This window comes from Poecilia mexicana, unplaced genomic scaffold (assembly GCF_051168715.1).
Source record: "Poecilia mexicana isolate PSO_F unplaced genomic scaffold, ASM5116871v1 scaffold_2, whole genome shotgun sequence".
NCBI lineage: Eukaryota > Metazoa > Chordata > Actinopteri > Cyprinodontiformes > Poeciliidae > Poecilia > Poecilia mexicana.
Window position 1 is genome coordinate 12,592,967 of NW_028263371.1, and position 11,225 is coordinate 12,604,191.

The 11,225-nt window shown below is 40.2% G+C and overlaps 1 protein-coding gene across 1 annotated transcript in view; it reads left to right on the top strand.

The window, feature by feature from the left end:
• Positions 1 to 9,309, top strand: part of pdia5 (protein disulfide isomerase family A, member 5) — a 69,000-nt gene extending 59,691 nt beyond the window's left edge. The window contains exons 16-17 of the mRNA XM_015000369.2: positions 5,229 to 5,363; positions 6,301 to 9,309. Coding sequence (XP_014855855.1) covers positions 5,229 to 5,363; positions 6,301 to 6,381 — 216 coding nt within the window. The 3' untranslated portion in view covers positions 6,382 to 9,309. The remainder of the gene's footprint in view (positions 1 to 5,228; positions 5,364 to 6,300) is intronic.
• Positions 9,310 to 11,225: the final 1,916 nt, after the last annotated feature.

The window sequence follows — 11,225 nt, forward strand, 5'->3', positions numbered from 1 at the left end:
AATCGTTGGCAGATGGCGTGAAACGGTGACATGTCCTCGGCAACTTACTCATGGATTTTTCTGAGGCAATCCGTTGTAACGTATAACTGAGACATTAACAATAAACAGATGAAACTGAAATGTTTTTGTCCAAAGCGCTTACTGTTGTTGGTCGGCCTCTAGATGCTGAGTTTAACCCTGACGAGCTCTCCACTCCTGTCGGCACCTTTGGTAAAGACGTGCAAAAACCCTCAGAGAATCCAACCTGTGATTAACTTTATTTATTCAGCGGAGAACAAAAACAACTTTTGGCCCTGTAACTACTCTAAAAGTAAGCCTTTTTTTAACATATGCTTTACTTTTTAAGTTGTTTCTCAAAACATCTAATTATTAATCCCAGATTTTCTTTTTAGCTGGGTTACGTTTATGTTTTGACGCAGGGCTTGTTTCTCTTAAACAGTCTTCAGATTTGTGGAAAAAAAGAAGTTTTTTTTACCTTGGAAAGTGAGCGGGATGGAAAAGAAATGTTCAACTCTTATTGTTACAGAACTCTAACAACCATTAGACAATGACTGCTAAGCGAGCCAGTTGTTCAAAAAGTGACGCCTGAAAAAGACGCATTTTTTTAGCCTTAGCTTTATAAACATATGGGCTTTGATTAACTCTACTGGGACTCTAACTGGAAGCTCAGTTTCCTGGACTTCCAGGAAACTGAAAATTAGTCATCATGTGGTCCTTCAGCAAGACGGTGAACGCTGCAACACACACTGTACCACTACTAAAAATTATAAAGAAAATTAGCTACAAATGTATATCTACGTAATTTTAACACATTTTACAAAAATGTGTGAAGAAGTCAACAATTGAATTTTTGTATACTACTCAGAAAAGTTAGGAATATTTGGCTTTCGGGATAAAATCTATGGAAAATGTAAAAAGTTTAGGCTACAATGAGATCCTTTCATGGAAGGAGGGAGAAGCCTGCAGTGGTGGTTTCCTTGTCCAACAACGTATTGAAACAAAAGCCAACCAACACCAGTGGTGGGTACGCCACAACAAAAAATGTCAGTTTTGAGCATTAATTACATTTTAGTAACGGCCTCTCATGCTGTTCACAAGTCAGCTAGCTGTCTGCTGAGGCATGCCATCCCGCTTTCTCAACGACTTGAGCGACCCCCAGGGTCGTTGAGGTTCTGAGGTGCAGAGTCACGGACCTCTTCACACCAACTCGGCTGAGCCCAGAGGTTCTCGGGTCTGGAGAAGGTGCGGGCCACTCCACCGGAGGTTCTCCAGGCTCCAGCAGATGTTCCCTCGTGATGTGACCTCAATGGGATGGAGCGCTGTCGACCATGAAGACGAAATTAGGCCTGTGTTGATCATGCAGGGACACGATTCACCTGAAAGCTAAATAACCCTAACTCTTTCTAATTGGTATGTTCTCCAAAATTAACACGAAACACAAAGTTATCCGTCTTCCATGGCCAATACAAGCCAAGACCTGTAGTCTGGATTATCTTAATAGAGGAATCACCAAGGTTTCCTCTCTATTTGCTCCAACATTTGAATGAAAGAAATTGGTTGAAGAAATAATGACCAGCAACATATACAGATATTACAGAAACAAACAAAAAAAAAAAGAAAAGCTGAACAGAAAAATAAGTGTACCAAGGAAGCACAAATCGAGAATCCAATCTTCTTTTTTTCCTCTTTCGACGCGAATGTTTTGTTTTTTTCACTAGGCACCAAAGCTACTTCAAACGGTTTGGCGTCGCTTCGCTGTTCAGCTGTGGGGTTTGGATCGGCTTCTTGATCCGAGTCCCACGGTGAAACGTACCAACTAGAGGAATCTAATCTCTGTTGTTTGGACACAAAACTATAAGTTTTGCTTTCTGCTCGTCAACTCCCCGCCCCTCACCCAGTTGCCAGAGGATGTTTGAAGTCTTGGTAAAAATCTGCAAAGTGAGCCTGTGTTTACTTGGCACTCTCCATTATTAATCAAGTCAAACCCCAGTGCATCACACCAAGCTGGTGTTGATCACAGTCTATTAGTTGCCCTTGCCTGATTCACCAAAGACAAACACGGGCTTAGCTGCCGCTTTGAAGACTCAAACAATTAGAACGATCACGTTGTGCTGCGATGCTGCAGGGCTGGAGCTGCGTGCAGGAGTTGTAATGAGTTGTCTTTTTTCTCAATTCCAAACAATGACTAAATTAAAGACTCACACTGGTTCAAACAGCTTGTGTTTTAATACAAAATAAAAATCTCTCTGCTCTAGCCGCGAGACAAAAACCGCGTAATCTAAAAAAACTGTTTGTCAAACAGCATCTAACCCTGCTGCTGACGGTGCAGCTTTATAAGTAATTTATTGAACAGAGATGTGCCTGGTCAATGATCTAAATATGGTGATTATTACTGGTAATTCAGCACAGATGCCGAACTTTATTCAACTGAAAGTTAGCAAAAGTTAGCAAATTAGCTATGCTATTAGCGCTTTAGCTGAACATGGCTATGCTTTGGTCTAAACATCATCTCTAGCCGTATGTTTAAAGTTGTTGTCCCGCTAAAAAGTGAACCTCTGCTCCCAGTCATCTGAATTTTCTAGCATGTTTTCTCCTGGGATTGTTTTGTTTTCAGCTCCTTTTATTTTCCCATCGTCTCTTACCTGCTTCCTAGTCGTCGTTTAGGAAACGCCTACTCACAACGGCATGCAATCCCAATAAAATACACAACAAAAATGGCTGCTGCAAGTGTGACAAAATGTGTGAAAGTTCCCACTGTATGAAGACCTTAGTAAAGCGCTAACAGTTTTACTGATTTGGAAGAGAATCATGACGCACTAAGATTCAAGATTCCTTCTGTTTCTTTTAAACACTGGTCCGATCTAAGAAGAGTTGTTCTTGTGAATGCAGACACACACACACACACACACTTTCCAACAGTGTATTTGCCAAGACGTACTATAAACCCAGGACAGGGGAGATGCATCGTCTTCCCGTGAAATCACTATTCTGAATCCAGTTTAAATGAGTCAAAGGGAGTATGTGTTACAGCACCTCCTTTATCTATGTTATGTTCTCTTTCTTATCAGATACCTGGTGCACATCCATACCTACTCAGCATGCGCGTTTAGCTTTGTTCAGACTCTTATCTCTGCGTGTATCGGTCTGTGCCCCGGTGTAACGCCGGGTGGATTGAAACCAGGCCAACTGGTAATTTAGCAATGCAGTGAAATTGCTTGATGTGGGAGTCCTCTGTCACTTGGAGATGGATCAATAACGAAATTAGCTGGAGCCCTTTGAAGAACAACAGCTCTACAACTTCATTTTCTCCTGTCAATTCGCCACAACTCTGATTGATTGCGCAGGGTCAGAGCAGCAGGATGGAGCCTGTAGTTACGCTACGAGCGTTTGTTATCTCTGCCGCCGCCCGCTGTTCTTTTCTTGTGGGTCTCAATCTGTCCTGACTCGGAGGTGTTCGGAGACGCAGAGGACGTCACGATGAGAAAGCAGTCAGGCTGATTGCACGACTGTGAAATCCTTCTTTTGTTGCGCCGCCCAACAAACTTACCCGACACCTAGCAGCTTTTCTAATAAACATATTTCCACTTGAGCATCTCTCAACCAGTCGTTGTATTTGCATAAAGAAGCAACTTGCATATATCTTGCAATGCCCAAACAAAGCATTTGTCACATTACAGAAGGTGTGCAAAATAAAAATCAAATGTATCGTTCCTTCTGCAGCATTTTGTTGTTATGCACGAGCGGACAGACGGGAAGCGATAATTTCACAGTGAAATTATCGCTACGAGGGCTAAGCAGTTCAATGCGTAGCCCTCGGCATCCTGAAGGAGGGGTGACATTTGGGCTGTCCAAAAGGACTTCCTGAGTGAGCTATGCATCAGTGAGAGGCATTTATGCCTCATTGGGATGGCTTGTCGCTAATCGATTCAACAACCATGCAACATAAGTCTCCCTTGTTGTTGTTGGGGGTTTTTTGTTGTCTCAGATGGATTGTTATCGGGTTTTTATCTTGCACGTTCAGTAAATGGAGCACCAGGCGACTTTACAAACAAATAAAAGGAACAGGGAGTCTATATATTTAATAAGGTTACCTTACCACCTCCGTCAGAGCTGCTGAATAGAATTGATTACTCTTTTTACACACATACACACACACACACACGCGCGCACACACATGTTTGCATGGTTATCTTTGGGGGGACTTTCCATTGACTTCCATTCATTTCTACAGCCAAACCCCAACCAAACCTCAATTCACACCTTGGACCTAAACTTTACCCCGAACCCTTGAATTACAATCAGTACTGGTTGTTCTTGAATTATTGGTTGCTATCAGAATGCTAGCTAATAATAAGACCGCAAGATAACAGTACGTAACCATGGCAACTGGAGACAAGCTAAAGGCATGCCACAGTGTTAATAAACAAATAATCCTTCTTATTTGATTACATTCTACTTGGAAAAACGTGAAGATCAGGAAAATGTCATCACGTTCCACAAAAGACCTCCACTTGTTGATGAAAATGGTTATAATGGACCTCTATAGATTACATACAAGTATACACACACACACACACTTAAAGTATTAATATGAAAATTGTGTTTCTTCTTCATAAAAACAAACTTTAACTCAGCACCGGAATGAAACATGCACAAGTCATTGTCAAAAAGAAAAACATAGTTGCTTGCTAAATGAAACCTTTTTGTACCACTTTACATTGACAGAATGTTGACTAAGATGGTTGACTCAACTATTTTCAACTATAAATTGTACTTTCTTCCATTATATATACAGCTCTGGAAAAATTAAGATCCCACTGCACTGAACCCCATTGAAAACCTCCTGGTTATTCTACCAAATACTGATTTATGAGTTCAAACGTTAGTTTTGTTGTTTCTAAATGAATATGAACTCGTTTTCTTTGCATCATTTGAGGTCTGTGAGGACTGCGTCCTTTTTGTTATTTTGTCCATGTCTCATTTTCTGCAAATATATACAAAATTTCCGCTTGTAATTTCAGATACATGGTGTCAGTAGTTCATAGAATAAAAGAACAAAGTTCATTTTACTCAAGCATATGCCTATAAAAAGGAAAATCAGAGAAACTGGTGATTTTAAGTGGTCTCTTAAGTTATTCCAGACCACACGCTAACATGTATGCTATTGAAATATTAAAATATAGTTGTGTGATCTGAGTTTTCTGACCGTTGGCGTTGCTTTCGCTTAGATTGTTTATGCTGCTGTGGACTGCACAAAAGGACTGAACCATGACCTCTGCAAGCAGGAGGGGGTGGAGGGCTACCCAACGTTCAACCACTACAACTACGGCAAGTTTGTGGAAAAGTACAACGGAGATCGCGGGGTAAGCTCCATCTTTGGTCTCACCAGTGTTTTAACACACTCATCTGAATCACAGCAGACTTTACTGGATGGGTGTCACAATTAGAACTACTTCACCAGTTCCTCCTGCAGCAAAGCAGACCCACAACAGGACGCTGCCACGCCTGTACTTCCCCCTAAATGTAACCGTGGCCATGAAGCTCAAACGGTTCCACTTTAGTTTCATCACCCTACAATTTTAACGATCTACATGCTTTTAAAACAGAACTCCTGTGTCTGTTTTTGGATGATGCTCCAGGGTTTCCCTGAGTGTAAATAAGCCTGGCGGGCCACCAGGCTTTACTTGCCCCCCCCCCCACCAGGCTAAGCCTTTGTAGTTGGTGTTCAGGTATTAATATTCCAACCTTTTAATATCACATGACTACCAAATGATATTTTCAAATTTCCTGTCAACTAAAAATAATTTTTTTACTCAAAAATACGACGGGCCGCTGGACGAATGACTGGCCTGGCACACAGCCACCAGGCTTAGCAAGTTTTCTGTTGGAAACCTTGTGCTCAATTCATTGAGAGAAATGTGATATTAGCTACAAAGCTAAACTCCCGAATCTCATTTAATTAATGTAAAAATATCAGCTTAGATGAATTATTTATGGCAAAAGCTGTTACAGCGGATTGCCTTGGCCATATGCAGAGCTGCAGTCGAACTTCAAGCGGACCATTAAATAAAGGGCAGCTGAAACAATGGCAGGTGGATCTCGATATTTCTGATTTGGCAAAGCAGAGGAAGCTGTAACCTGGCACGGCTGGGTACTTTCTCATCGTGCGGGCAGGCCAGCTTGAAGTAAAGCATAATGACACAAGATTGAATTACAAAGTTACAAAGACTCATTAATGCACTGAACTCTGGGAAGTCTTAACCCAAACTGAACTTTTCTAATCATTCTTTCACTTTGCAGGAAGCAGGCTTCATAGGATTCATGCGCAACCTCAGAGGCCGCGACCAGGAGAAGGTGGTCAAGAGGAAGGAGGAGCTCTGAGGGGGTGCGGGGGGCCGCGTGGGGGCGGGGAGGGCAATGCACTGTGACCCTTGAGTTTGGCAAGGGCCCTTTCGGCACTGAAGTGGGAGACTCAATGACCTCAGCGAAAGGCTATTTTTTATATCATGGTGATCTCATTTGTAATGATACCAACAGAGTACTGACCAACCACTTGAGACTTCTTTCTTATTGATATTTTGATGGGCACAAAATAGATATAAAAGAAAAAAAAGTGATTGTTTTTCTGTTTGTTTTTGTTTTGTTCTTTTTTCTCTCTCTCTTTTTGTTGCCCAATCACTGTGACTTGAACATGTTAAAAGCTACACCCTATCTATGCAAAAGTGAGCCCTGCTTCTGCCCGTGGGAGTCTGTGCGATCTGACTGTGGTGGAGTTCAACGTGGACGATGCATCCTCCGTCGCTCCGCAAGAGGCTTTCATCTTATTCTTTTCAACCTGGCACCGTCTTCACAGATGATCCATGCTGATTTTTTTTCTTTTTTTTTCACGTTATTTAGTGCGTCAATTTCTCTCTTTTCTGTCTTTCTTGTTTAGAATTTAGAATAAATAAGTCACGTGTTTCCATTTAGTTTTCCATTCCTGCCTAAATCCGGTTCAGGTCGGTGGCGTCATCAGGTTGACATTTTCCCAGGCCTTTAGCAAGGACCAATAGAGAGGCATGTAAGGTAGCTGAGATCCAAATCATAGTTTTTCTAAGGTTTGTTGTAAAAAAAAAAGAAAAAAAAGAAAAGTTTTTAGCTGTACAATCAGTAATGATCCAAACTAGGCAACATGGGGAATGAAGAGTCAAGGTTCTGTCTCCGTCTCCAAAATGGTGGCCTTTTAAAAATTGAAGAATGTGAATTATCTGAAACCGCAAAACGACGAAGATGAGTGGAAGAGAGTCGGAGGCCTGGTGCGACTGCAACTTGAACCAGTCCGAGTAACATAATCATCTATTTATCACTCACAGCTGTGCTGATATTTTCTCTCTGGCTTTTCGGTTTACTGCTCGCTCATAACGAGGTTTCATGAATATGCTAACAAGGTGGAGGGCTCCTTTACATTAGCATAGAAGCTACCAAAGGTTTTTGGGTTTAATTATGAAAGTTACCTTTTTCTGACGTTCCTTTACAGAAGTACTCCCTCCCTTCGAACGTCACATCAACATTCAACACACTTTCTTGGGCATTTTATTTTTTATTTTTTGTATGATGGACCAACAAAAAGTAATAAGTTGTGAAGTGGAAGGAAAATGATGCATGGTTTTCAAAATTTAAAAAAAATACAAATCTGAGATTGAATTCTTTACTTTTTTTTTGCAGAGTAACTCTGGCTCAGTCAGACTGGATGTATGTGTGAACAGCAATTAATAAGTTTTACCACAGCTTTTCAGTTGGATTTAGCTCTGGACTTTGACTGAGCCATTGTAAGAAACAAATATGCTAACTATTCTTGCTAGAAGGTGAACATCTGCCCCAGTCTGACCAGCTTTCCTGTCCCTTTAGAATAAGCTTATCCCCACAGCATGATGCTGCCGCCGCCGTGTTTCACCGTGGGCGCCACCTCTGCTTCTGAAAAGGACACAGCTTCCGCCAGCGTGTCAGGTGTGACTTTTAGGGGCAATCGGGTCGCACCGGTTTTTATTTAGGGGCATCATATTATCAGATTATACACGCACACCAAGTCTTCCAGGTGTTATTTCAAAACCAAAACCGCGTATCACTTTTGCTACACTTCTCAATTGTTAGTCTGCTGCATAAAATCAAATGAGTAGTTTTTACGTTTGTGGCTGTAGCACGAGTAAATGTGGAAAAGAAACAAAATACTTTTTGCAGGGCGATGTATCGTAGGCAGTGGTTCTATTTAGATCTTACCTTGAAGTGGATCGAAATGCAGAGCTGGATCCCTTCGGACCTCCTACTTGAGCAGCCAGCTCCGTGGGTCTGCAGCCTGCTGCGTGTGTCCACGCTGCTGCTTGCACTGACTCTTTGAAACGTCGCCGCTGCGTTCGTTCCAGTCCACGTCCGCCTGTCCTTGTCTTGAACACATCCAGGCGCTCATCCCGCTGCATCAAATTTGATTCATCATTAACACCTTTTTTCTCCCAAAATCATTTGTTTTTTTAAATTTTGTTTGTTTCCTAACATTCGAACTCCTGTCTGTTGCTCCGTTTGTGTTTATTAATCGAAACCTTTTCCGTCGATACAAACACGGTTCTCAGGGATAGCGTAGCAGTTAAAAAGGGAACGAATTTGCTTCTTTCCAGCTGAATCATTCTGAGCCCTTAGGCCACCGTACTAAATATTGTTTACATTTGTATCTCAAAAACACACGTTTCATTTGTTTTCCCCTCTCTTTTTTCCCCCCCTTCGTAAATCGATTGAGGCGTGTTGTTAGTAGAGGTTGCTGAACCCTTTATTGTAAAAAACAACAACAAAAAAATATTTTTGAATAACTTGTTCCAGTGGAAATGGCTGAAATGTTCTGCCTGGAACCAAACATGGTTTTATACCCAGTTGTAATTTCATTGTCTGCGTGATCGTCCATGAGTGTTTCATGCAGTGGGGTGGAAGAGGACGTGCCTCTGTAATTAAGGTGGCGTCCTCATCTCATTAAGCAGCAACTGCCTTTCATTCATCTTTCCACCAGTTGATGTTCAGCAGCCGCCCCACTGATGGTGTGTACGTTTGTTGAATAATCGAGAGGTTTCTTCCCAAAGGTATTCATGTTCTGTGGGTATTTTTCACAATTTATGCCAAGAAGTCATCGTTGCCTTTTGTTGATTTTTTTGTTTTGTTTGTTTTTCCTCTGTGCCCAGCCATATGTACAGTTTTGACCCTTGCAGTAAGAAAGTAAAATAAAGCCAAACATTTCCAACATTTTGTTTGATCTTTCTATGGAATAAATGGTTCTTTTTTTGTAAATCATTTCCTTGATGTTGGCATTTTTAGTTTTTTTTTTTTTTTTCTTTTCTAAATGTTGAAGTAATTACTTGTGAATTTGGTATTGACGTTTATTGCAGCAGGAAAAATAAAGTGGAGCCGGACTGTCAGAATAACCTTGTTGGGTTGCTGAGCTAGTGGACCGTCCTGGTTGATGCAGGTTTGTCCTTGCTTTTATTTTCCTTTTCTTCTTTTTTATCCTTAGAATCTTTAAAAATTGAAGCAAATCGACCAGATGGAAAATCTCCACATTCGTGTTGCTGATGTATCTGATAGTTAGCCCCCCCAAAAAATCTCATCAGAGCAGATGGTGTCTGTTTATAGAATGAAAGTGAAATGGTGGGAGTTCATAGTTTGGATGCATTTTGTAAACAAGGAAATCAAATTATGATCTTTTAATTTAATTTCTTTGGTTTTTGACAAATACACAGCTACATTAAATAATGCATTTGCATTATTCTGTAAATAATGACACTTTTAATGCAAAGATGCATTCAAATTTGCATTGAAAGTCAATTAAAATTGTCAACTTTGCATTAAAAGTGTCATTACTTGCCAAATGACACTTCATGACAGTCATAAATGTTGAAGATTCCTTCATCTTCATGGTAGTGAAGTCTCTTATGCACACCCCGTCAAATAAAGTGTCACCACATATGGTAGATGTAAAGAATTCCTTAAGCTATGATCACATCTAATTGAAAATTTGCATTTATGCATCTGAATTACTTGATTGTGCATGCATATATATATATATATATATATATATATATATATATATATATATATATATATATATATGTATATGTATATTTGTTTGTTTGTTTACACTGTGTCAGTGCAAATGACGCCGTCTTCCTCACACCTGCCACTTTCTGCATTAAAACACTGAACCCTGTGGATATTCATCAACCTGTCAGCTGCAGCACACATCCATCATCCACTTCCCCTCCGTCTCTCTGGCTCTCACACACAAACACACACACTTAGCCTACGGGAGGGTTGTGGAGCATTTCCCTTCAGGCTGACACATTGTTGTGCTCTGGGGAGATTGCAGAGGAGGTATGCGTGAAGGACGAGGCCACTAACAATCTCTGTGCTGCTGTTTTCATTTCCTTTGTGACTTTTTTTTCTCTCTCTCTCTCCCTCTCTCTCTCTTTTTTTTAGTTTTACGTTTGAAGAGAAACTGATGCAAATTGAAGAAAATGCTGATGCCAGTGAATGGCCTATTTTAGTTCTGAGTGGAGCACTAAAACTTGGCAAGCAATAGATAAATACTATTTATTATTCATTTTTTTATATATTACAGCCATAACCTAAAAAAAAAAGTGCCACCACATCAGAAAGGCTGAAAATCATGCTTTCTGCTGGTGTTTAGTGATGAAACCAGATACTTGGAGAAGCATTGTAACTCTAAAAGGCTTTAGAATAGACTGTCTTTATATTAAAGGTATAAGGATATCCATTTGTAATTATCCAATTATCAATTGGAATATCATTGAGAATTTAATTCATTTCAGCAATTCAAATCGGAAAGTGAAACTCATTTTGCACAGAATAATTCTTAAAGCTCGTCTCTTATTTTTGACGGTCATGGCTTACAGCTAAAGGAAACTCAATATTAAAAATTGTTGCTATAAAATGGCTGTTTCTGATTTTAAATGAAAAAAAATTCTTAGCGTTGATCTTTAGAGCTTTATATTATGAAGCTAATTAATGCTTTTAGTACGTCTTGCATTACTCCATTATAGTCACTGTGTGTATTCCTAACAGTATTTACATTCTGAGATTTCCAAAAGGTTAACATTTCTAAATACAGCATATTTTCCTCACTTGCAAAGACAGAAAATTCACACAGCCACAGCATGCCTTAGAAAATAGTTTCAATTTAAACAGATTTT